Source organism: Dermacentor andersoni, chromosome 5 (genome assembly GCF_023375885.2).
Source record: "Dermacentor andersoni chromosome 5, qqDerAnde1_hic_scaffold, whole genome shotgun sequence".
NCBI lineage: Eukaryota > Metazoa > Arthropoda > Arachnida > Ixodida > Ixodidae > Dermacentor > Dermacentor andersoni.
In genome coordinates this window covers 162,583,207-162,610,580 of record NC_092818.1, presented here as the reverse complement: position 1 = coordinate 162,610,580, position 27,374 = coordinate 162,583,207, and the positions used below count along the sequence as shown (strand labels likewise).

Genomic DNA, 27,374 nt, shown 5'->3' with positions numbered 1-27,374 from the left:
TATCAATAAAGTGCTACAGCTTAGTCATACAAAAACAGAGTTCTTATCACTGATTTCACTTTAAAAGCACTAGACAACGACTCAGAAAGTGTCATGAGGTTTTGATGGAAATAAAAAGACCATGTATGTTCTTATGTAAGGACATACCACTTGCATTTCAAGACTGCAACTTGTGAACATCTGCCAGTGTTGTGTAAATGTTGCAAATGATGCAACACCTTCACGTCTTCCACATAAATTTTGATTCCCAGGGTTTAATATTTCAAAGCAACGCTAGAGCTATAAGAGATGGCCATACTTGAGGGCTCCAGTTTAATTTTTACCACCTGGGGTTCTTTGATGTGCACCTAAATCTAAGTATGTGAGCATTCTTGCATTTTGCCCCGATAGAAATGCAGCTGCAATGGCTGGGCATTGAACCCATGACCTTATACTCAGCAGCAGAACACCATATCTACTGAGCAACCATGGTGGTTTGGTCCACATAACGAACTATGGTGCTTTATGCTGTCAGATAGCTGCTGTTGGGTAAATGTACATTAAGTTTATCTTTGATGTACGAGTTGCTCAGATTAGCACGCGTCTCCAAAGATATACATATATATTTACTTAAGTCAGCTTACCCTAAGCAGCTTCTTTTGTGTTTTAGGCTGGTACTCGTGCGCAGCAGCGTCAATGCACTGCTGTACAGCGTGCTCCAGTTCTTTGTTCTCCATTACTGTCCTCAGGTACTCATCAGCCTTGTAGCTCTTTTTCTGAAAGTCACAGGCCAGATTCAGTGGCCAGTCGATTCAGACAGACACACATGTTCCGGGGATTGAGTTTTGAAAATCATATTCCTCATGCACTGCCTGTTCACCCTGCTACAAGTAATGTGCACTGCAACGTAAAAGAGACTAAAAAAGTACATCTCACAAAGCGAAAATAGTGTGAAAAAAGATAAAAGACAAAAACACTGAATTATAAACTACGGTCCACATTGCTGTGAAGGAAGTAGATAATTTGCACAATAAAAGGTCACATATCCAAGGCTAAAAACAGAATGCTGGATACAAGGCATCTTTCCAAGTGGCCCTTCTCTATCGAAGCAGTAAAAAAAAAGGAAGAAAAAGAAAATAGAAAGCTTATTTAATAATGAATAGAGTAAACACGACTAATACCAATTCAACAAGCATTACAAGAAAAGCACACACCTCAAACTCCACAGAAGCCTCAACAAGAAGAGCACCAGGCTTTATTGAGCCAATTTTGAACACATCTGTCACAACATCTGAAAGCAACAGGCACAAGAAGTGGCATGTAGAATAATTTTACGAAAATTATACGCCAAATAACCATCAGTGTACTGCTTCTCAACTACCACTTGCAGTAACTTCCTAAAAAAAGAAAAAAAGAAGAGAAACACTCATTTAGATTTAATGCTCACATTGGAATCTATGTGAAGTGAAGCTTAAGTAGAGTGGTTGGAATGCTTTACAGGTAACGGCGATGCACACAACTTGGTCATGACAGGTGTATGCACAGAAAAGTATGACATGTATCAAGCAACATTAAGGAATCTTGTACCACTTGTGTCGCAGTGGGACGTACCCATTCTTGAGGTTTGGCCAAGAACAGGCAAAACCGAATAGCTAAACCGAATAGCTAAATCGAAGAAAGTAAATCAAGGAAACCATAAAATTCTATGAACAGATTGGCGTACTTTGAATTTAATTCTGGGGTTTTATGTGCCAAAACCATGATTTGGTTATGAGGCACGCCTTAGTGGGGGACTCCGGGTGAATTTTTACCACTAAAGGATGTTTAACATCCCCCAGTGCACGGGACACGGGTGTTTCTACATTCTGCCCCCTTAGAAATGCAGCCGCCGCAGCCGGGATTCGATCCCGCAACCTCATACTTAGCAGTGCAATACCATGGCTGCTAAGCCACCGCAGCAGGTAATTACACTTTAGAAATATCTGTGAGGTGACATTATATCTTCATATATTTTTTTGTAGGAATCGCACATAGTGGGGCTTGCCCATTCTGGAGGAGTGGCAAAGAACCCGGTGGCACATCCCGAGTGGCTAAATCAAAGAATCTATTAAAGATAATTCGCCATTCCATTAACACATCGGCATGCTTTAGAGATGCCTGTGAGTCGACATTATAGTGCAGGTTTTATGTAGGAAGTAATGTTTGCAATAAACCCACAAATATATATATAGATATATATATTCAGCAAGACAGCAGTCACATTCAGGAAAGTCTGGGTGAGATCGCAAAGAAAGCTTTGCTTGAAAAAAAAGTTTACATCGCAAACATGAACACCTGTGGTGATTGCAAGAACAAATTCGGGAAAAGGTCTAGAAATTTAAGTGCTTGCCAAATTAAGTGAAGAAATGTTGGAGGAGTGCAAGATGACAGCAAAAGCCAATGTTGTTTCCTGTGTATGAGATGTCCGGGTCAATAACAAGTAACACTGCAAATGCTGAAAGAAACTCACAATTCCAGTTACCTATTCCAGTTTCATACATGCCGAGCTTGATGTTACTGCAGTTGCTTCATACTGCACCATGGCCCATTAAATATAAGGCATGAGTTTAAATGACAACAGATAAAAATTATTTTTACCTTCCCTTAATTAGGGAAGGTAAAAAGGGAATGAATTAGGGAATGGCTAAACAGCTTTTTTAGAACAGCTGTTTAGCCATTCTACAATGCAGTCCTTGCAGAAATAAATATTACTGTCATAACTGCAATCATAAGTAGAAAAAGCACAAACCTGTTCTAACCCCCTCATGATGCCTTCAGAGATCCTTTTTGCTAAGTACAGCCTTTGTGTAGGAAAACACTTATTAACCCAACATGAAAATAGGCCACGACTCAATACGATTACTGTCATCTGCATGCTTTGAGTAGACCGCAAATACGATAAGTGGATTCTTTTGTTTTCTAACAAACTCAAGGAGGCATAACTGCACTTATAGAAAGACAGCCAAACAATGTTATTACCTGGCACCTTTTGCAAAAGTTCATGACTGATATTGCCGATGATGCGAGCACCGTCCAATTCCTGGACCAAGTATATTGATGTATCAAAAGTATAAGTGCACAGGAGTCAAGAAACAACTGAGTACATGTTGATTACAATGTAGACGACTTACAAAAATGCCAGTTATGCAACAGCTACCCACTTATAGCAATGGGTTTTGTCTGTGCCACATACTGAAGGTCTATAATATCAGCACCAATACAGGGATACGGTAAAGCTCCCTTTAGCAGGCTTGATGGGACTTCAAGTAAAGTTCTCAACTGATTGAAACTTGATTCTAGTGATGCTTACATGTAAGAGCTTTCCATAAAATAAGAAATCTTGTAAAATTTTGCTGATGTGAAAAGTTTGTTCAAGTGATGTTCAATAGGTGGTATTTCTCTATATTCAATTACAATGATGGCAAAGCGACTTGCATAATGACTTATAAAACAGCATTAAACATATAATGCAATTTACACCAAGAGGATTGCTAGTCTACGGAACTTTTATGCAACGTTTGTGTTTAGCCTTTTGCACCGTAATACATGCAGTGTGCATACCATCAAGAAACAGCAACTTACACTGAAATGTGAGTTCTCAAACATTCTGCTAAGATAGTGCAACATGGCAACTCCCTTAGTACGCTCAAAACAAAATTCCTGGTACCTACTATTTATACTAGCCTCTGAGTGAATCAGTGAAGCTAATTTTGAGTATAAATTTTGACAAAGCTACTCAATCCTTAACTCTGACACAAAGGATATTTTATGAAATCCCTGTCCATGCCCACAACAAAGACGAGGTTGTTCCAGTGCGCAACAACAGCCCTGCGGCCACACCTAAAAAATAAATGAGAAAAAAAAATGAGTGTTATGTAAGCACAAGCCTTTGAAGCAAGGGTAACCACACATTTCTTTTCATGAACTATTAGAAACTAGACATTCTTTCCCAGCTACAACTACAGTCATCCTGATGATAAACAATAACAAACGGCTCTAGACAAAATCAGTTAAGCACACTACTCTAGCATGGCGCTCTTTGGCCACACCTGGCCCTTGCGCCATTAAACATCCTATATTCATTCAAGCACACTACTATAACACTTGCACTAAGTTGAACATTACTGCGTGCCAAAAGAAACTGCGATTGTGGTAGATGAATTACCTCCTCCTGCACTAATGATTATTGATAAAATAAATAAAAATAAAGATTGTCAATGTGTCAGGGTACTAAAATGCTGTTGACAACTAGGAATAAGCTACCATGTTTCACTAGCATGATCATTGTTAATGAGCTAGAACAAATTATGAACTAGTCAGCCGGCCATAAGGGTTACCATAGCAGTAACGGAGATAGTGTAATACACTATGGCTGAAGAAAGACAGAGAGAAGGAAGAGAAAGCAGGGAGGTTAAGTAGACTTTGTCCAGTTTGCTATCCTACATGTGGGGAGGGGATGGGGGAGTGAAAGAAAGACATAATTCACAAATATTCATTGCACTTTCCCAAGCACAAAGCCAGGTGCAGCATATCTAAAGTTGGGCATTCCAGTCTGTCACCTGCAGGTACTGTAGAAGAGCTCGAGTGGCTTTCTAGGCTGATGAATTGTGAGGCCAGACTCCCAAGACCTTCGCTTCTGTAAATAGCCTATCGTCCAGTCTATTCAGGGCACACTGGAGTCTGGCATTCTTTATCAAAGCTAGAACAGTGGCACAGGAGATTATCGATGGTCTCTTTACACTTCCACTTAGCGCGCATGGGTGTGTCCACCATTTATGCGATAGTTGTAGGCATTAGTGAAAGCTACTCCTACCCACAGCTGACACAGTGGTGTTGCATCACGTCATGAAAGGTTTGTTGGTAATTGCAAATTTAGTGGTGGGCTGAGGCTGTATAATCGAAGGTTACAGTTATGAAGAGTAATCCAGTGACTCAACGTAATGTTAGAAGTGAGAATTCCCTGGGAATTCCCTAGGATGCTGCTGATGCTTCTTGCACTTATAAAAGAGGAAACCCCACAAGTAATTCGCAAGGTGGCCCACAGTGCTGAAGGTTGTGGGATCACACACACATCCAGATATCTTCAGAGCGGCCACGCGGTTATCATGCAATGATCACGTGCTCACTCACAAAGTGTAGCGGGGAAAGGGCACATTTCGCCGCTCCCGCTCCTCTTTGCACCTGGCCACGACGCCGCAGCCAAGGCACCCCGTTCACTCCTTTTCCCTTTCTTGGAACTGGGAAGACTCCCTCTTCGCTGCTCTCACTACTCTGTCCCCCTACAGCGCTCGGCCTTCGTGAGCGACTGACCGCCCCAGGGCCCCAGTGCGGATCCACTCTGGGTGAGCTGAACACTTGTCAGCCTCTTGTGTGGTTTCCACATTGTGCGGTTTTTCACCTCAGATGTGCTTAACGCTCCGCCGCTGTGGTTTTGTACTGTTTGTGATTGCTGTTGTTGCCCTTGTTGGTACATGTACATATAAGGTGAATAAACACCTTAACTCAAAGACTCACCCTGCCCCCCTGGCCTGAAGCCCCTGTGGTTTGAGAGTTTGAGATCAGATGATAGTCATGCTTAGAAAAGCTGTAAATGAGCCTGTGAAGTCATTATACCCTTTTATATTAAACTTCAAGATTATTTCTTTGATTATATATATAGGAATTCTCCTACTGCCAGCTAATAACCTATCAAGAAACATAGCATAAATGAGAGAGCTCTAACTTGTGCAAGACAGTACCTAAGAGGCAGTTGATGAAAGCACTGGCTTACCACAAAAGCTGCTTGGGTCTAGACTTTGCCCGAGTGTCAATCTCACAGTATACTGTCTGGAACAAAGGTCAAGCAGAAGCACTTTGAGCCAAAACTTGGACAAGATTCAACTCAGTTAGTTGGTCATCATTATGTGATATTAGGAGAATAAACAAAAAGCCATGACAATGAATGGCTTGAACAAGTCTACGCCCCTATGGCATGCAGCGGAGTGCGACATCAATGCACACGCAATTTGCAAACTATGACAAGCTGCTTATGTAAGCGCAAGTGTAACAGATGTTATAAAAGTCCTCATATATGAAAGCAACCTCTACAGTTGAACCTTGATATAATGAACTTCAATATAACGAAATTCTCGATATAAGGAACTTTTCATAATATCTTGCCCATAGGACACCATGTAATTAGAACCTCAATATAAGAAAGTGTGTTTGTATGTAATTTCAACATAACGAAATTTCGCCTTCTCAGCAAGGAAATGCTGAGACAATAAATGGAAACTTCCACGGACACAGATGGTCAAATGATTGAATTACAAGTGGCTGCTTGCAAACGCACCGCTCAAATCACGTGTGGAGCGACTAAAGTGACCACCGAAGTGAAGCCGTGTCATGTTTCATTTAAAGTACAAGTTCTATAAGATCCTATCACGCCCCACGCACTTTGTGCTTTAGGTGCGGATGAAAGTGTGCGAGGGTGAGAAAGAAAGATGGTGGCTTCACGCACAAGTGCTGCACGAGCAAAGGGAAAGATAGAAAGGGGAGCGAGCTCGCTGTAGTGCGATCAAGCGGCTAGGGATCAGGCGAGGGCAAGGGCGAGGGGGGGTAAGTGCGCGCATCTCAGCCTTGGCTGCGCATGGCTGTCAACGTAGGGAGTGAGTGCATACACAGCCATGCACCCTGTTTTAGAGGTCATCCAGTGCGTGGGCAAAGAGTGGGCATGCCAAGACGGCGTGGCATCATGTAAGCTGTCTTCTGGAGCGTATAGTATTGAAGGTTGCGTAATCTCGAGTTTCAGTGACCCGTTTCAGCGAGAACAGACGAAGTACATATTCGCTCCCTGCTGCCAGCGCTTTTCATGACAGCGTCGTACCAGTCGATCCAAATAGGTTGCGAAGCTCGAAGCTTCGGGTGAAAAGCGGTTCAGAACACATTGTCACTGCCACCAGCAAGGGTGGTTATGGGAGTAGCGATTGAAGCACGACTGTGTTTGGAGGGAGTAAACATTGGGAAAGAAAAAAGCGTTTTTTTTTTATTATAGCGAGACACAGATTCATTCAAAGGAAAATAAATTTTCTAATCAATTATATATATGCGTGATAAGTAAAGACAACTCTATTTTATTTTATTACTATCAATCAACACCTTTTTTCAGCATCCATCGTAAAAGGGGGCATTGACGCCACTTTCACTCACAATGCAATGCAGCTCTTGAAGTGTGCAGAAAGGTGCGCTCGTAAAGCTCACTTGTTACAATACACCCCCATCACACGTTGTGCTGTTCAAATTGTCGACGTTTGTCTGAATTTGGTGATGCAGGTAGTTTCATTGTTTCTTAACCTGTTCAGTCAAAATAAGCGAGTTACGACCGCCAGATAATTCACTGGGACGGGCTTGGCATCCAACGATAGGACCACCACTGCACACCTAACACCTCTGTCGGCCTCCAAGGAAAGTATGTTCTGTCTAGAGGTACGATCTCAACACCCGTACAGCTGGCCTTTTCCTGCATTGCTTTCCGCACTGTAGGCTCAAAATGTCCATCAAGTCGAATGGCGGGGCATTTGAACCAAAACAAATTTTGCACCTTTGAGAATAGAATTTCACTTCTCTTTTTAATGGATATGGCGTCACATGATTTTTTCTTTCGCCAGAATTATTCCCTCGTCACACAGATGGTGCTAAGCCCCATGAACCACCGATGAACCGCCATGTTTTGAACGTATGGGCTTTTATGGAAGCTTCGCTACCAGGTGTATTTATCTTGGTCCAAATGTGGGCTACACCATCAGCTGTGGGGGCGGGGTGCACGCGAAAGCGTGACTGGCTTCGCTTAATTCGTACCGCCAATGTGACGATATCGTCGACGTGGCATGAAACCGTATTATTCGTCGCAGACTCCCAAACTCACCAAAATTAATTGTTTTCTCATTCAAATTTGCTTTTATTCGATTGCCCGATAATTAGGAAAATTGTGCGGCCCCTTTTCGTGTGAGAAAAATTGATCGGCGACTGTACTTATTTGCATAAAAGGTTGAATTTCTATACAACGAAATTTTGATATAGTAAAGTAAATTGCCAATTTCACCTACTTTGTTATGTCGAGGTTGAACTGTATTTGGAGAAATCATAGTACATCACATGCTGACAAAATACAGTGCAATAGAACACGATCGCATAATCTGTCAAGAAAATGGTGCATTATTTTCCGGAATGCGATATTAACATCATTTCGAATTAGCGAAGTGAAGCTCACATCAGATCACAATTGTAGCTTAAGTAATCACTAACACATAAAAAAAAACGCAAGTAAAATTCAGTAAAATTAGACAGTGCCGGCTGTCATAGAAAAAAAGCCCAAAGCTCTTTGAGAAATAAAAAAAATGTTTGGCCCCTGATATGGCATTCAAAGTTTTTCTAAACAGATGTCTTCAATTCAAATAAAAAATTTCAGTACTGCAGTAAAACATCGTTAATAGGTACCTGCTTAACAAGTAATTTGGGCTTAAATATAGTCACAATAAATCCCCCAGCCTGTTGCTATTTAACCTAATGTATTGGCTTACCACTTAAGCTGTGGTCAGTTAACACATTTCAAAAGGTTAGTGCATAATATTTACTTCACTTTTCAGTGCCTACAAGTGTGGAATCGGCGAAATGTTGTGCGGGCGGACCATAGATAGGCCCGGACCTTTCCTGGACTGCAGTCGCCACTTATACCGACGTCAAAACATAGTAGCCATGACGTGTTTCCTGCTCCCATAGCTTCTAGCACTTCCATGTCAGCATCATGAATGAAGACATGGATGATGGCCATTCCACATCCGACGCAGCTAGTGCGTTGACCATGAGGACATTCGTAGAGAAGCAGGGCCTGATGGAGAAACTGGCTTGTGGCCTTGCAGTATTTAAGGATGCCGTTGTCACTGCAAGGCCACCATGGGGGCAAGTGAAAATCGCAGTTTTTTCTGCCTGATCGCAAATAAAACTTGTCTGCATGTGCTTGAGCGAAAATTTACATGTTCTGTTGGTCGGTAAGTCTATAGCCGCTCATCAGTCACTGTCAGTTAATTACAACATCATTTAGTGCATGCCTGATCCACGTTCCCTGCCAACCACATATTAAAGGGACACTAAAGCGAAACAATAAATCAGTTTAGACTAATGAAGCATTGTTGGAGAACCCTGCAGGCAGTCATTTAAAAAAATAGTTTGATTATTAGATGAGAAAATGAAGGTCCAAGTATCAGTATTTGAATTTCGCGCTGAAACCCCAGCGCCGGTACGTCAGCGTGACGTCAGGGATTCCAAAGTATGTTTTCGCATTTGGGCTGCGTTGGCTGCGTTCCCGAAACTTGGCATGTTTAATATTTGGTTCCTTTAGAACACAATGTAGTTAATCTGTACCGCTATATATAATTAGTAGGCCCTAGAAGATGCCATCAAAATCCAAGACGTCACAGCCCCCAGGTGCAAGAACTCAAGTAGGCGTCGCCACCCATATTTCGTTCTTGCGCTCTTTCTGGCTTACCAAACGTCTTATCGTTGTAAGAGTGGTGTTTTTGATGTTGTAGAATGGTAATTTACTGATGCAGAAGAAATTATTTTTCACTTTAGTGTCCCTTTAATGAGGTTTTAATGTACATGTGCACTGCAGATATTTCAGGTAAGAAATGCTTTCTCTACAGAAATACTTTTATTTAGGAATAATGTTCACTCACTATGGGCATCTACTGTAGTAGACGCAGCACTGCCTATTTGGGCTCCTTTTTCATTGCATGTGACCACCTTAAGTTGGGCTCTTGTTAGCCAAAAAAAAGCATACTTCAACACGCAGTGCCTGCTGTGCATACTTCCCCTAGTGCCTGCACTGGAGCACATTACTAGTGGCAGTGAAACATACCTTCAGATCACTGGAACCTGCCCAGAGGTGGCCATTGTCAAGAAATAGGGCAATGTTCTTGTAGTCAAAGGACACAGCCATTTCGATGACAGCATTGAACATCGGCTTTATGGGCAGCGTCTAAGTGAAAACAGCATTGAAAATCAGAACTTGGAACTTCACCTGGCGACTTCACGGCAAGGGTTCACTGGCCAATAAAACGGTTGTTACCAAACTTCAAAGAGGCATATAGCACAATCCCATGCATGATTCAATGTACTAATCATATAAAAAACTGCATAAAATGCCAACTAGTTTTGAATAGGTTCCAGCAGTCAGAGCACCCTTGTCTATGACTCGCTGTTGATTGTTTCAGATTCCATACCCTATTGTGTTTCTAGTTCGGTGCACAGATAAAGCAATACAATCTGGAGCCATCACTCTTGCAAAGATTTTGCTGATGAACCCTTTATGACCTACTCACATAGAGTAACCAGTTTCAGGCAAGCTTGGTCAAAATCTTCAGTTCCCCCTTAGCCAGAAAAATAGAGAAAGGTACATTTACCTCTGTAACTAACATACATGACAGACAGTCATACACTTGTGGTTGAATACTTAGTTTAAGAAGTGCTGTAAACAGAAGAGAAAAAAACTATTTTATCAAGGACTATCGACACACATATTAAGTTTACAATGCAACTTAAGTACAAACCCCATGCAAGCGATCTTGCACGCGAAAGCGAAGCGATGTAGATGGCTGTCGCGTTCGCGTGTCGCCTACAAGTCGTACCCCATGCGAGCGGCGACACTGAACGACGTCTCTCCGGTGTTGCCGATATGAGGGCAGCAAAGATGCACCAAATGTGGCTTGACGTTTACGTTATTGTTTAAGTTCTTATGTTTTACTGTAAGGAGCAGCATAAAATATGGCTTAAAGTCTTGCATTAGGTTCTTGTCCTTGCACGTATCAAAATAGTCGTTTGCTCATTCTGTGCGACAGTTGGTACCACTTGACTGATGTACATCCAATTCCGTCTTCGCGCTATTGGCTAGTCGAATTCTAGATTTCCAGAAATGAGCGATCGAGTGACAAGAATGAGTGATCTGTTTGCACGACAGCCCGTTTCATTGACCAAAGCTGTCGCTCGTCGCAGTTGTGCACAAAATCGTTCTCATGGGATTTCGGCTTTAAAGGGGCCCTGAACTACTTTGCCACAGAAAGTACAGTAGAACCTCGTTCATGCGTTTTGAAAAATGACATTCGCTTCATATGCACTGCATATGAAAGCAAAACTTGGCTGAGATGTTCACAGCAACGTATACTATCCGCAGACATGTTTTTTCATCAAGTGTGAATGGTGGTTCAGGAACCCTTAATAGGCTTGATAAATGGAATTATACAACAACATGGACACATTATTGCATGAAACAGCAATTCGGTCAATGAACTCTGGATAAGCAAACACAGAAATATCACAAGGAAACTAGATACACACCTCTAATGAGCACCTTGTAGTACTTCTGGGGTCCAGCACATAAATTTTGTCATCTTTGGCAACAACTACTTTGGTACTAGAATCATCGAAGATGGCAGTCCAGCTACTGGGTGGAGCATCCAAATCTGTTCAATACAAAATAAATGCATCATTATGTTCACATGAGGAAAAATTCTGGAGTGAGATGTTTAGTTTGCTAAAGAAAATTTGTTTTCACAGCTGAGCCAGCAATGTTTGCTTAAAGGGACACTAAAGAAAAACAGCAAGTCAAGCTAGACTGAAAGATTCATCATCATCATTATCATCAGCCTGTTTTATGTCCACTGCAGGACGAAGGCCTCTCCCTGCGATCTCCAATTACTCCTGTCCTGCGCCAACCGATTCCAACTAGCGCCCGCGAATTTCTTCATTTCATCGCTTCACCTAGTCTTTTGTCGTCCTCCATTGCGTTTTCCTTCTCTTGGTACCCATTCTGTAACCCTAATGGTCCAACGGTTATCTAACCGGCGCATTACATGACCTGCCCAGCTCCATTTTTTCCCTCTTAATGTCTATTAGAATATCGTCTATAGCCGTTTACTCTCCGATCTAAACTGCTCTCTTTCTGTCTGTTAAAGTTATGTCTAGCATTCTTCCTTCCATAGCTTCCTTCCTTCCAACAGAGGTAGGCCACGCAGTATCACAAGTTAAGGCAGAAATATGGTAGTCGCAAGCCGAGGCCAAGGTTGCGAGAGATAGCCCTGAGGTTGAGCGCAGAGCCTGAAATTCACCACAGGAAGACAGGTGGCATTTTCTTTTATATGGACGACTGTGTAGGAATGCGACATGAGGAAGAGGGTGACATTGGGCGACATGATGTAATTGCCATCAGCAACAGGTGGATCAGGTGAAACGGCAATATAGGTCACAGATCGGTGAGGTAGACGAACGTAATCAGTGAAACACTGTCGACTCGGCGCAGGATCAGGAACGTCAACGGCATGCTTTAGGGCGAGTTGGACAACACCTGCAGAGCAGTCAATAACAGCCGAATGTGCGAACATAAAATCAAGGCCTAAGATGATTTTGTGTGGACATTGCTCCAAGACGTAAAACAATACAGAAGTATGGTGTCCAGCTACAGTGACATGGGCGACACACTTCCCAGTGACAGCTGGAGTTCCACCGTCGACGACGCGGATGACAGCGAGCGGGGCAGGAGTTTAGACTATCTTTAAGCGCGTACGGAGGTTTGAGTTCATAACCGATATGTGTGCTCCTGGGTCAATCAGTGCTATTACAGGTGTACCGTTTACGTCCACATTGACGAGGCTGTGATGGCCAGGCAGTGTAAGCAGAGGAATTTCAGGTCGGGTTGTCATGGCAGGCTCACCTCTCGGAGCTGTGTCCGTTAGTTTTCTGAAGAGCGGCTTAAGTAAGAAGGAGACGGAGAGTGGCGAGGCAGAGGCAAGTAGGAAAGACATGGACGGGGTGAAGGGTAACGGTTTGGTCATGCAGGTAGAGATGTAGAGTGACGTCTTCTTCGGTGTGTGTTGGCGGGCGGGGACTACCAAGTGGGCGCCGGGTATTTTGAAAGCTCGGCCAAGGCTGCAAGTTCCAAGAGCTGTGACAACGGAGGGAAATATGTCGAACACATCCACAGCAGAAGCAGATAGGCCTGTCATCAGAAGTGCATCATTCTTCTGGGTTTCGATAATGAGGACGAGCTTACGAAATTCATGGTAGATCAGGTACGCCAGGTGAGTGGTAGTTGGGTCTGACGGGGACTGGAGTCCGACGTTGGCCAATTCTTGCCGTACAACAATCTAGATGAAGGATATGGGCGCATTGGAATCATCTGGGGCACGAACCTGGGAAGGAACTGGAGAGGCAGCTTCAGTCTACCGGCAGACTATGCACACAATACTGTGAGATGCATCGGGCACGGGTGGGAGATGGAGGTCCTCACAGGTAGATTTTGCAGCCATGTTAGGAAGGCGAGAAACGTGGTGGGCAATGGCAATGGTGGGCTCTTGGCTTCTTCAAAGAGGTGGCATTCAACAATGATGTCCTACACTGTCGAAGAGTTCCTGAAGATTAGGAAAGTAAACATGTCTGCCATTCCTTTGAGGATATGGGCAACCTTTTCCGCTTCCGGCTTCTTCTCGTCAACCTTGCGACAAAGCACATGCAGGTCCTGGATATACGTAAGTCACATAGCACTCAGCGCAAGTCTGAACTCAGCATGCAATGTCTTTCTGCATGGCATGCCGTCGGCCAACAGTCTTGCCAAACAAGTCAGTGAGCATTTGTTTGCACAAGCCCCAGCACGTGAGTTCCTCTTCGTGGGTCTCAAACCAGATGCGTTCTGTTCCCTCAAGGTAAAAGATCAGATTAGTGAGCATGACGGTCTGCTCCCAGTGATTGCTCGTGCTCACCGGTCCGTATAGTAGTTGAAGCCAATCTTCAACGTTGGTAGTATCCATGCCAGAAAAGGTTCCTGGGTCGTGCGGTTGTGCCACGATGACGGTGGGTGCGGGTGGTGAAGTTGCCTGAAGCATTCTTGCTTTCAGCTGGCATTGCCAATGCCGCCAAGCAGCGTCCACTGCGTAAATCCGTTGTGTGTCTTGGAGAGCCCCAAAATGTTACGGGGAGAAACGAGGCTTAAATATATTTACAGGGTATTTACAAAGCATTCACTGGCATACAAAATGAAAGACAGTTCACGTGACATCAGCGAACGTCATCGTCTTCTGTACTGTCCTCAGCTTCGTCTCTGGCTGTGCTTGGTAACATAAAGAAGCTTTCATGAAGCAGTTAAATGCTATAAAACTGACTACGATGTGAACAATTCTATTTACTGTCATCTTATGCAACGTGTAATGTCATTCAATGTTTATGTTCATGCACCACAGAGCTCACGATTTTAACATCATGCAGTGCCTGTGTTTGTGCACTGCACTGTTCACAAGGTATGCCAACATGCAAACAGCGGTTCATGTGAATGCACACTGCGAGACTTCGGTGCAGTGATGCCACGAGGACGAAGTCTAGTTTGTTCAGGGAAGAATGGCGAGGAGAGATGCTTACAAGGAGAAGTATGAGGCAGACGATAATGGCAAGGTTGAATTATTTGCCGGTTTCATTCCTGCATCTGTGGCCTAACAAAACTTTACACACTAACAGAAGCTGATGCACAGATTAGGTTTTATGTGCATGTTCTCTCACGTGTGCTATGAAACATGACGCAAGCATCATGTTTCGTAGCACACACAAGAGCAAGCTACTTAACTGCTAACTACTATAGGATAGGTAGCATTAAAAAAGTTTCAGCATTAGCATTTTTTGCCAAGCAGTTATAAGAACAACGTGAGTGTGGATTACATACCAGGTACGTCTCCCAGCTGCCACGTCTTATAGCTAGCAATGTTTTCTACAAGAAAGAACTTGTAGGAGCCTGTGAGTATAATCACTCCAGTCCTTTTGTTTGTGGAAAAAACACGAGCTTCGAGGACACCCGTGTCTTTTGGAATCTGCATGTGCACAAATAAAAAAACATACTTTTTAAAATTTAAATCACGCATCGGAGCAACTTGGCTAAGTGTACTAGCTGGTAAATACTTGGCAAGAGTAAAGACTAGAAGAAATTTGACAAACTATCAATTGAAAGGTTTTCTACATGGGACTTAGTACAGTTGGCATCACCATTATGCAGAGCATGGGAACGGCGGCCACTGGGGCGTTCCGCAGCCAGCCAGCTATGTCTAACAGTAGTGGCTGGGCCCGAGATTAGATGCGTAGGCCGCGCATGCTCGGACACTTCTCACCTCAAGCCCAGCAGCTACCATCAGACGCCGCTAGCTGCCCTGGAGCGGCCCAGTGGCTGCCGTTCCTGTGCTCTACACAAGGGTGACTCTGACTGTACAGTCTCGTCCACTCTTAGGGTGAACACGGCTCACCATGGCCGCGCTCCACGGGGCGCCAGTGCGTCCGGCGCGGCGGCGAATCGAAGCGGCGCAGGCGCACACGGACCCAGGGGAGGTGCTTCGCGTCATCTGCTACCGCGCTGGAGCGCGCCGCCTCTTCTTTGCTGTAAAGTACACTTCGCTAGACCCAGGTGACTGAGTGCCCGAGGCGGCATTGCGGGAAGCTGCACTTCACTAACTACAGCATTTTCCAGCTGGTTCCGTCTACAGCTTGCGAACAGCCTGCTTAATCAATATACATAAACAGAAACACGCTTCTCACCACATAAATCACTTAGCATTTTTTTATAAGTGATGAGGGTAAAAATACAGTCCTTTTTTCACACTCTTTATTAGGCTGGGGCGTAGAGGCGGCGCTTGACAGTCGTGTCAGGGACGTCACCCAGCCTGAGGCTGTTCTTAATCGGTCGGGTTTGTAGCAGCCGCAATTCTTCCATCCTTCTTGTAAGCCTGGACAATTCTATTTACAGTTTTCAGTGGCCTTTCTGTCATCTCCGATATAACGTGTTAAGAATAGTTTCGTAGGCACAAATCTACAATGCGTCGTCTTTCTTTTTCCAGTAACCGCGACATGGCTAGTTTCCAAAGTGCACCGGGGAAATCAAATTATCCTGCACTGTTACAGCGCTTTTATCGCCGAAGTGCCATGGCAACCAGCAACCGAACAAAATGCAATTCATCATGCAAGCCGACGGAAATGCGTTTAATGGAAACACCTCTGTTGTCTTTCGATTTGGCGAGTCATCACAGAATCTGTAACTCCTGAGAGGCCAGTCACTCAGTTGAGTAGTCGTTGGCTGCACCGCATCATCATATTAAGCTAAGATGGGGTAGCATGACCTAAGCAAAAAAAAAGGGGGGGGGGGGAAGCTCGGTGGTTGATCGGGCTGACGCCCATGGTCAGTTAAAAAGTAGACTGGCCCGACCACAGTAATCTGGATTGGGCTGGGTTTAGCTTTTACAAATGGCGAGCCCGTTTTCCGACCACCGGCATGCTGTGGGCAGACGACACAGCGCCGGCCTCATGACTGCCGGTTTAAATATCGTGACCGCATTCATACAACACACGGACCAGCCACTTCCCCACGACGGCAACAGCATCGCTTGTCCGAGGCAAGGGTTCCTGTTCCATATTCATATTTGGGTTTTACCCACTCAGCCCAGCCCACCCCCGCCTACCCCCTAAAAAGAGAAATCGATTCCTCCTAATCTCCAAATTTATGCGATGCCTACCTCTATGGCATAACTCAGGGGCCATGTGTCACTTCGGGACGTATAGCGCACAATTAAATTATTATTTGCTAGTGAGAACATGCATATGGCCCATTCCGAGGAAGTACTGAAATGAAATAGAAGCGAATAACGACTTAATTACCCGGCAAGACGTAATTTAAACTAGAAAATAGACATGTAGATTATAGATTTTGCACTCCAATTACTTATTCGAAATGGACAGAAACAGCATTCTCATGCGGCGTGCATTGACTCCAAGGAGAAAAAAACAAACAACCAAAAAAACGTCGGCGCCACATGTTTTACTTCACCTAATCAATGTAATCAAATAATTGACCGACGATTTCTCTAAATGATAATGCGACTTCTCGCGTCAGGTAGCTGTCAGAGGACCGGCACCGGTTTGGTGATTTTACCCAAACAGCGACAACAAAAATTAATTTAGTTTTTTATAGGATGTAGAAAGATGAAAAGGGGGCGTAAAATTGCCACCAAATCAGTTGCTATGCCGGGGAGAGTACTTTCCTACACCGTAAGGCACTCCATGCTCTCCTACCAGCGACAGTAATGCGTCAATAAGAGAGTGCGAAGCAGCGGATATCACTTCTTAGTTGCCGTCGAAGTAATAGTATTGCCCTCCTTAATGGTAAAATCCAATGCAAACATGATGATGCCTGATTGAACAATCGCTCTCTAACTTCCTGTGATATTTATAGCGGGTTTCGGCCATTTTCTTAAGTCAATTAAGCACATTCGTTCTAGCATCAAGACATGCGCGAAACGGCATGCTAGGTTCATCACATGATGACTCGAACCAACAGCGCGCCTAATAGTTTTCTTAGTATGCACTACACCAAGTGCTGTGAGAGTGAAATGAAATGGCCCCAGCCTAATAAGGAGTGTGAAAAAATAACTGCATTTTTACCCTCATCACTTATAAAAAACAAGCTAAGTGATTTATGTGGTGAGAAGCTTGTTTCTGTTTATGTATATTGATTAAGCAGGCTGTTCACAAGCTGTAGACAGAACCAGCTGGAAAATGCTCTAGTTAGTGAAGTGCGGCTTCCCTCAATGCCGCCTCGGGCACTCAGTCACCTGGGTCTAGCAAAGTGTACTCTACAGCAAGGCAAGAGGCGGCGCGCTCCAGCGCTGCAGCAGACGACGCGAAGCACCTCCCCTGGGTCCGTGTGCGCCTGCGCCGGACACACTGGCGCCCCGTGGAGCGCGGCCACGGTGAGCCGTGTTCACCCTAAGAGTGAACGAGACTGTACATGTACCAGAGAGGAACGCAAGAAACATGAAGAAACATGCAACACATGAAAGTCAAACAACTTGGAGGCAGCATGTGGCAAAACTGTTAACGTTGCTAATCTCAAAGATATGCAAAATGTTAGTGATAAACCTGTATTATCTGTCCAGATTTAAGTTATTTTTCCTTCATTATATACGAGATTGCCTAACGAAACAACAGGAACAGGCACCCTGGAGATGGCATATGTTCTCAATTATGTACTGTGAATATGCACATTTTGAACCACATCAGCACCTTGTGTGCTCTCTTGGGTCTCTTTCAGCTAGCTTGTGCAACTCGTTTTGTGTGAGTTGTATGCATGTGAATGCGAGATTTTTCTTTCTCTTTTTTTCTTGTGCACTCCCCATACAAAGCCCACTGCCTCTTCTGGGAGTGCAGGGACCGCTGTAAGCTCATCCTGCGTGAACACTGCATCATGTGGAATGAACAGCGATGTGAAGATTCTACTATGTTGCACTAGTGAAAGAAACAGCTCAGTGTCGTTAGTGTTTCCTGATCTAGTTCATGAAGTGCAAGCAAATCAAACAAGTCTTTGACATCTCACCTGTCCCATGGTGAATGTCGTCTGCACTCTCCCTTGCAGTGTGTACTCGGAGGTTACACCATCTCTTTGTATGACAACCAGGCTTTCCACGTTGGACCATCCCATGGCCACGATACTCCCAGCATCATGCTGCAAGAATACCCGAGACACTTTCAGCACCTCTGGCTATATTAGGTCACCACAAGAGTTCACTTACAATGTCAGGTTCGGACTAATCACACTTACAAAGCTAACACATACGAAAATAGCTCACAGTAGCATTACCTTTATGTTCCCTAGCGTCTTCCCACTTGAGGTGAAGAGGTGTATTAGGCATCCACTGCCCAGTTTTATCCGGGCGACCTTGCGGTCATCTCTGATGAGGGCTAAAGTGAGAAGCACGCAAATGTGTGCGACAGGTTTTGTTCAACATAACGTAGCCCGAGTGCTAGGCGTAAAGGGTTCTCATAGTGCACGTATCTGTGCACCGAGCGTCCACAGAATCAATTCTCCTCTAGCGAGGGTACGCACCAATTGGTCCTCCATACGGAGCTGCCGCGACGATGAAATCCGACAGCTCAAGGTTCTGTGCCTGCCAGTCCATAGAATAAAGCTCAAACTTCCTGCGCAGAAGGTACGCACAACGACAGAAGGTTATGTATACACTGCACAAAGCTCTAATGACAGTTACACAATGTTTTTTTTTTCTACTAAACGCAGCATACTTGTGATACTGGCAGTGTACCAGCAATAAGTGCGATTGCTTAATACGACGCTGTTTGCAGCTGTCATTTAATAATAATAATAAAAAAACGTGCTACTGGAAGACATTTGGATAAGAAGGCAGCAAGAGAGACGACATTGACTGCACGGAAAGCTGCGAAAGAACACTAGGTTTCTTGAAATACCATCCACAGATAAGCAAACGCTACGAGCATATTCTAATAATGCGGTGAAGTTACAGTTCGCACGGACAAACTTGGAATAAATAAAAAACACGAACTCGCGCACTGAATACATTAGGTTCGCATCGCACGATTTCAAGACTTCGCGTTGCGACGGATCCGAAATGTGCTTTTATTACCGAAGTTGTGACACTGAAACAAATGTATAAGCGTTAGACACATTTCGTTAATGTTTGTTGCATGTACGTACACATTTTACGTCAATAAAGAAAGAAAAGTACAGAAATAGTCACCTGTAATAAACATCTTTTCCTAGAGGACTCCAATCAGCTGTGTGCAACGCCATTTTAGCATCGCCTACCACAACGTTGGCAAGCGAAGTAAATAAGAAATCGGCTAAAAAAATGTTTAGCTGAAGTGTGTAATGACGTATTTTACAAGTGCAAAAGTTGTTCGCATATTGTACTTTGTCCTTGAATAAATATTAGAATAATTAAAAGAATGCCAAATTTTAATTTATTTTAGGATTGCATTTTGTAAATAGCACCTCCAACTTTAGTAGTGCGGTCGGCACAGCTTAGTTAGCTTAATACGCTTAGAAAAATAATCCTAAAGCATGATTCAGATTTTGCTTACTTGAAATATTACAGGATAACTAACCAATACGTACAATAAATATGTCGTAACACTGCTAAATGGTGCCTTAAAGATGACATTTATTACGTTGTTAAGAGCTTTTTACGTGTCAGTGCTGCGGAGGGCGGTACAGTGTAATTTTTTTGTCGGCATCTCTGTCGCGGTCTTTCGCTCTTCCGCAACGCGTTTTAGGCAAGAAGCAAGCGTGCTTTTTCCAACACGTGGTTGTAGAGATGGGACGGCCAGGTAATCTTCCTAATTTGTTATGTGTTGTCTTTTAGCTACTGACAACTCCACTGTATTTAAGTGTAGCAATTGTGAATTCTTTAATTGAGGAATTTGTATTTAAGTTTCCTCGTTATTGTTATTAGGCGGTATCAGTGCCCCACGCGTTGTGAGAGTGCCCAGCGCTGCATGACAGAGACGATTGTTACAAAAATGTTTGCGACGAATATCTTGTTTTGTGCCAGTGTTCATTTCTAAGTGATGTTACGGCTTTGTCGAGTATGATAAAGACATTGCACATAATTACGTGCTCGTGCTGGTGCATTTGAGACTGAGGTTCGTGGCCGTCACCATCTTGGTTGTTTTGAATATAAACGCGTAGCGTTTGCCCTTAGTCGGTTGAGTGTTTGTAATTTTCTTTCACTTGTGCGTGTAAGAGCTGCAGCAACTTCACGAACGCAGTGTAGTGTCGGTTTGCGGTGCGAAGTTCGGCGCGCGCTGTTTCGAAAGCGCCTGATGTTAGATATCTTTTTTTTAATTATTACTATGGAAGAGTTACTGCTACCTGTTACTTGGCATGTTACTAAGGCCCTTGCTCGTGTTTTATGTGTAATTCTTCGAAACCTGCGGGCTTGGTATGGATCAATTGACTGACGATGTTGGATGCGTGACAAATCGGAAAAACAAAACGCTGCACCGCACGCCGGCAGGGTGCTGCAAGCTGTCCGAGTGTTGTGTGCAGCATTGGTGGAAAATCTGACGCTCTGTGATTTCTGCTTTTTCGTAGGCTTTACTCCACGAGGTGATCGTGGCGGCTTCGGCGGCAGAGGCGGAGGAGGCCGCGGCGGCTTCGGCGACCGTGGTGGTCGCGGAGGCTTTGGCGGTCGTGGTGGCCGCGGAAGTTTTGGCGATCGTGGTGGTCGTGGCGGCTTTGGTGATCGTGGTGGACGTGGCAGCTTTGGTGATCGTGGTGGTCGTGGCAGCTTTGGTGGCCGAAGTAGCTTCGGTGATCGTGGAGGCCGGAATAGTTTCGGCGGCGGCGGCGACGGCGATGGTGGTGGTGGACGTGGTATGTGTTTCATTACTGTAGTCGTCTGGTATGCAGAACGTGTGTGTACCGAGGCTTGGTTGCACGTTAAGAACGGTGATGATCAAAACTGTTCCGAAGCCCCACACTACATCATCTGTGATAGCCGTTGTGCAGCTTTGTAACGTTAGACCCTGCAAATCAGCACCTAGTAGTGCCCCTTGTGTGTGTGTGTGTGTGTGTGGTTTTTTTTTTTCTTGTTTGTTTGTTTGTTCGTAGATGAAGTGCAAGACTTCCCGCCGCAGTTCTGAAGTGACATCTACACGTTTTTACCTGCATTAACGAGGCATTATGGTCGGTGCTCGTGTTTTAGAATTATACAGCACAGTGTGCTATTTGCACCTTAAATTAGAACCAGGCAGCATTAGTGTCTTCAAGGAGAAGCCGCATGTTTTCTGTCAGCACTCCTGTAGTTCTTAGTGCCTCAATGGTGCAAGTTATAGTGTCGCACCTGAAGCTGGCCGATGGAAGTGCCTAGCATCTGGGTGGACAACACGGTGTGGCAAATGGAGACGGTTCTTTCGGGTGAGGGGGTCTCGCCAACATGGCATTTATTTGACTTAAATAGCATTTTAAAGACAGGTTGCATAATGCCATTGGCTTTTGCCCGGGTGGCATGATCACACTTGATTGGTGGCTCACGTGTGGTATGATCAAACCTAATTGGCCTAACGAATTCATACAAACGCACAGACATGGAGGTTGCAGCTCCATCATGCGGATTTTACAGATAACACTGGTAGCGAATGCTACTTATGACACACCAGAGGACAGCACGACATAACACAAGTCAACAAACACACAGGTCATAATCGGCAGTACCTTATACATAGCTTGCACGCACGTCACTTCCATTCCCAAGTGTGTCCGCCATTGCTAGGTACCTGGCTGCTCGTACCGAGCTGTACTGCTGCTGCATTGTTAATATGAGGCTCCTGCTCATGTTGCAATCGTGTGGATTTGCACAACTTTTGGTCGCCGTGCAAGGAGTAACACTGCCGCGAAACAAAACTATGCAGAACCAGGTCTGTATCATTTACCAAAAGTGATAACAGGGCAGCACAAATCCACGGTGCTGTTGGAAACAAGTTGGTGCGTGTGGCCAGCCCGGAAACCCGGATAAATTGAAATCATTGCCAGAATGCTTATGACTCCTCGTGTTGGTCGTCTTGTTTTAACGTGATAATGTTAAGGGCCTCGTGTCATAGAAAGTCTAGCGTCGAGCGTCTGCTTTCTTGGGAGCAATAAATAAATCCGAACCATGCATACCCAATCACGCAGGCCGTCCATGTAGCACAAAGGTGTTACTGAACTAATTAAATTTCTCAAAATAATATGCGTCAGAAAAATCGTAAAGTACGACTCACACACAACCTACAGACATAGCATCGGATTGTAATTTTAATATACGAGTAAACATACGAGCAATTCTCTTACATGGAAACACAAATATAAAGAAAGCCAGACAAAACAAAAATATCAAGCGGCCATGTATGTTTGATGTAAAAATATCCAGTGGCCATGCATGTTTGATATCTCATAAAATCACCCAGCAAACATGCTTTTGTTTCACACTTGCACACAAAAGAAACACCATGCACACATGGTTGAACTTGTGTGACAGGCAGGTTGTCTGTGAACAGAGCAGCTCAAATAGTGATGCCGCATGTGAAGTAACTTGCTCTCATTGATTTCGCTGAGGGCGGCAAAACATGCAGGCACTTCGCTGGTATGTTCCTCTTACAAAATTATTGTGTACCTTTAGCAATTTGTACAACTTCATTTCCTGCAGAATTATATTACAGGCACCACCAGGTAATTATACTATCCATGTGCGTCATATCTGGCAGCACCTCGGGGTCTGAAGTCACAACTGCACTGATGCACATTTTGTCTGGGGTCGCACATTTTTGACTATTTGCTCATAGCAAGCTCATGTTGACCCCACAAGCCCGTCCATGTATGAAGCGCAAAAGTCGAGGCTTCTGATTTCTGCCATATCACAGCTCCTAGGGCCAAAAATGTCCGACGTGCAGGGATCGAAATGGATGATGAACACAGAGTGCGATACAAGCGAGAAACCTAGCAGTGTTACACAGGCAAAACAGTTGACACCACATGCAAACTATGTATAGTGCATCACCACCATAACTCTGCCAGGCAATGACTGTGAAAGTGTTGTATATTATAGCAGCAGATGCGAGTGATAGGTTGTAATGATGAATGCATGCGCTTGGACTGGAAGCTAGAGGAAGAGGAAACTATGTGTCTACAAAATGAAAAGTCCCGAACCCGTGAGATATGAATATTAGACATTGCAAAATGTGCAACCTGAAACGCAATATAAAGGCAACATGCGCCACTTCTTGTGTGTTCTCCTGTCTCTCTACACATGACTGGTGCTGGTTGTGGGTGACATAGCGGTGCTCATGTTTTACTGTCAGCAGTGCCGCGAAAGTGGTAGTTGCCATATTTTACAGCTTTGGAGGACTGTTGGGAGTCTCCCGTTACCCTAGCAGCAGCTTAGGTTACATGTACAGTGGCCTAAGAGCTTTTGCAAAGAATGTTACAGTGTTGGACGTTATTCGTTTGTTTTGATTATGTTGCACATATTCCGGGAATTTTTATTGACAGTTTTCTGCTTTTTCTCAGGTGGCTTTGGAGGCCGTGGAGGCCGCGGTGGTTTTGGAGGCCGCGGTGGCTTTGGGGGTCGTGGTGGCTTTGGGGGCCGTGGCGGAAGAGGGGGTGACAGGGGTGGTGGCAGAGGTGGTGGACGAGGCCGTGGTGGAGGACGTGGTGAGTACACGATATTAATGCGTTTAAGCAGTCTACTCATTGGAAGTAAAAAAAAAAATATATACACATAGGGACTTTAAATGGCAAAGCAGACGAGTGGCAATTCTGTCTTCAAATCCATGTGTCTTCATCGGCTGCAAATGTTAAGCTTATATATTTGACTGTGTTGAACCTTTAAAGGCAGGGCATATAAATATTTGAAAAAATGCTTATGTTCTATCTGAATGTGCAAAACACAACGAGAGTAAACATAATCAATGAAAAGAAAAAAAAATCAAGAACTTTTTCAGCGTTAGGGGGCAAAACCAAGCAGAAAACGAAGTGGGCTTCGTGCAAAACTTCTTCCTTTTTTCTTTTGCCTGTGTTAGTGCTCTAAACTAACAAATGACACTTGTTGCCTGTCATTCAGTGTTGGCTGAAGGCATTTAACCATAAACTTTGCACGCGGTATTGAAACTCTGCAAGAATATATATATATATATATATATATATATATATATATATATATATATATATATTTTACCTGGTATGTAGGCAACACTCATCAACCAAGGGTTAAAGAGAGGGGCTGCAGTGTCACGTGACCTGGAACTTAGTGATTTGGATGGGGGTGTGGGAGGTCGTTTTGGCACATTTAGGACTCAAATATACTTTTTGTGAAGCAAATGCAGCATGCCTAGTCTTCACTGACAGCAGTGCGTACCCATAGTGCCTCATGTCAAGGTTGTGCAAGTGTTGTGACTCTAGTCCCAGTAAGTGTACAGTGTGTCAATGACCTAATACAGTGGTGGTATTCTCAAGCGATCACCTTAAAGCATACATTTATTGTGGCAAAATTTCACGAGACTAGCACTGAATGTGCTGGCTGCTTTGAGGTCGTGTCAGACAGCACTACGCAATCACGGTGCTGCCGCTCATGACCTGAAATAATCCATGTTGTGCAACTTAAGCCGTTCTACCAGCGCTAACGAACTTTGTGACCTTGCATAGCTGAACTTTGGACTTTGTTTCTTTTTGTTACTTTTTTCTTTATTAAGTGTACTTTTGTTTATTGCTCTCCTTTTATGTTTGTAGCAACGGAACGATGCTTTTTGAGAGGGTGGTATTGACACGTATACTATTTGTTTATCGGGTGACCGCATTTCATCGTCCAACAGATGTTATCGCTCAGCGCAGGACATGCCTGCATGTATCGGAAGTTTCTGGAATGTTATCGATGGTTCTGTCCACTGTCTGTTGTCACCGAACCTTGTGTAATCTGATTGCATGTGTGCATGACGCGAATGGTGTAGAACTTCCTGGAAGCGATTGCTCTGGAACCTTCGATGACTGATGTATAAAAGCTGACGCACTTGACTCGGAGATCAGATTTTCATTGATCGCCAACTGTTTTCGCTGCTATTGTTGTCCTTTGAGTGTAACTTGCTTTTGTGGGCACAGGTTTGCCCAGTAAAAAGTTAGTCAAGGTATTGAAAGTTTTGCATCTGTGTTTCTTGACCGTCACCACCACATGAAAATATTAAAGTGTCACAAAAATTCCATTGCTATAACTGAAAATTGTTATAACCGGGTTGCATGAAAAAATCGAAATAGGGGATGGCAGAGCAGCTGTGAGAAAACTATAATGGTGGGGAGGCCAGTGCCCCTCTCCACCACCTTCCTCCATCCAGCTGCTGATTGTGTTCACTCGTTTAACTGCTTCCTGGGCGCTACAGTCAATCTGCGGCTGTCAGTGTTATAGAATGGCACTGCTATAACAACAGCAAAGAGGGGTTACGTGTGGGAAGCAATATATGAGCTCCAGTGAGGCATCGCTTTTGTGGTTCTAAAAGGGGCCTTTTAAAAAATGCGAGAAGGTTGCCACGGCAGCCTGTCAGCTTGAGAAATCCAGAAAATGCTTCTGGCGAGATCTCCAGAAGCATCTCGCCACATACTTCTCACTGGCTTGCACAAGAAAACTCTGTCTGTCAGCCTTGCATGCTTTACGCGAAGCTTGCCGACATCCTTCAAGGCGTCCAGGTGCTCCCACGTAGTGCAACGGAAGGTTTCTCGTGAAATCAAAGCACCGGAGGGGATTGAATCATCTGCCGGGCTTCCTGTGAGGACAACATTGAGGCAGCCTGCCCTCTCGCATCATCTCTGCCGTCGTCGCTGTCGTTATTTGTTGCAATCACGTTCACGGCGATCGACTCATCGGTTAGAAGCACTTAGTTTCCAAACCTATAGCAATGCACTTTCTTTTCACCGACTACATCGTGCATTGCCGATGATCAGCGGGTGGATCAGCCATCTTACATTTCGGCAGTAAGTCAAATAAGGCTGAGAAACCATGTGGCCAAGAATGATTTTGACAGAACCAACAATGATGACTGCGAGTGATTAGGCTGCTTGCAGAATTGCGCTGAATGAGGAGCCAGCAAGCTATCTGGGAGTGGCACAGTTGGTGCTGTCCACTTGTGTTTTAGAGGGTGGCGCGGCGCAGAGCTATTGGCGCAGCCCATTTGTGTTCGGAGAAGTGGAAAGCTGACGGGAGAGAGGCGCATGAAGAAGGCTGGGAAATTAGCGCACAGCGGCTGTTGGGCCAGCGGGCCATTGTTCTGCGGCTCGAATCTCGTTTTCTTTTTTTCTTTTCAAGGATTTCGCGTTTCACTACCTTTCAGCACTGACACCCAGCAGCCAGACTTCATTGTTATAACCGATAATGCATCATTGGGGCATTGTAGTAAGCGGGTTATTTCACCATGTAAAACATGCAAAAATTGATGGTGCAGCTGCTTCTCATTGTCATAACCGATATATTGTTAAAATCGGTATCAATATAAGTGGGTTCAACTGTAGATTATACTTGCCACGCCACAAAGGAAAACACCAATAAGCACAGGGTGGCTAGAGTTGCTGTCAGCACTGCTATGATTAGCGAGTGTACTTTTGGGCACTACGCTTATGCACTTATGTGTGCAATGTTCAGTGAGTGCACCTTGTTGTGAGTGCTTAGCAAGTGCGTGAGGTGCGTTTTTTGCATCAAATGTACTGAACATTTTGTATGGAAGGAGCGTTAACATAGCTATGCACATAATTAGAAGTTAAATTCTTGTACTTGTACCAAAACCAAACACCGCAGAATGTGCCTCTGGCGGCTTCTTATATAACCTTGTTACAGTCGCTGACGGATTTTCAAACTCAGAAAATTCGGACTTGATGGATATTTTAGACTTCATAAATGTCCCATCAGGCTAGTTCGATTTTTCCTGGACCAAATCGCTTGTTCCGAGCCACGCTACCCTGGGCCAGGATTTTGTAGCGC

General features: G+C 44.3%; 2 protein-coding genes across 2 annotated transcripts in view; one reads left to right on the top strand and one right to left on the bottom strand.

Annotated features, from left to right (window-relative positions):
• Vps16A (vacuolar protein sorting 16) overlaps positions 1 to 19,692 on the bottom strand; it is a 50,988-nt gene extending 31,296 nt beyond the window's left edge. The window contains exons 1-12 of the mRNA XM_050179090.2: positions 19,620 to 19,692; positions 18,953 to 19,044; positions 18,707 to 18,807; positions 18,443 to 18,571; positions 14,756 to 14,900; positions 11,389 to 11,513; positions 9,914 to 10,033; positions 5,789 to 5,844; positions 3,784 to 3,858; positions 2,998 to 3,092; positions 1,194 to 1,270; positions 624 to 755 (exon numbers count right to left, since the gene is read on the bottom strand). Coding sequence (XP_050035047.1) covers positions 624 to 755; positions 1,194 to 1,270; positions 2,998 to 3,092; positions 3,784 to 3,858; positions 5,789 to 5,844; positions 9,914 to 10,033; positions 11,389 to 11,513; positions 14,756 to 14,900; positions 18,443 to 18,571; positions 18,707 to 18,807; positions 18,953 to 19,044; positions 19,620 to 19,672 — 1,200 coding nt within the window. The 5' untranslated portion in view covers positions 19,673 to 19,692. The remainder of the gene's footprint in view (positions 1 to 623; positions 756 to 1,193; positions 1,271 to 2,997; positions 3,093 to 3,783; positions 3,859 to 5,788; positions 5,845 to 9,913; positions 10,034 to 11,388; positions 11,514 to 14,755; positions 14,901 to 18,442; positions 18,572 to 18,706; positions 18,808 to 18,952; positions 19,045 to 19,619) is intronic.
• Positions 19,693 to 20,104: 412 nt separating this feature from the next.
• The window catches only part of Fib (rRNA 2'-O-methyltransferase fibrillarin), a 34,588-nt gene continuing 27,318 nt past the window's right edge, over positions 20,105 to 27,374 (top strand). Inside the window, exons 1-3 of the mRNA XM_050179097.2 lie at positions 20,105 to 20,208; positions 20,975 to 21,256; positions 23,927 to 24,070. Coding sequence (XP_050035054.1) covers positions 20,196 to 20,208; positions 20,975 to 21,256; positions 23,927 to 24,070 — 439 coding nt within the window. The 5' untranslated portion in view covers positions 20,105 to 20,195. The remainder of the gene's footprint in view (positions 20,209 to 20,974; positions 21,257 to 23,926; positions 24,071 to 27,374) is intronic.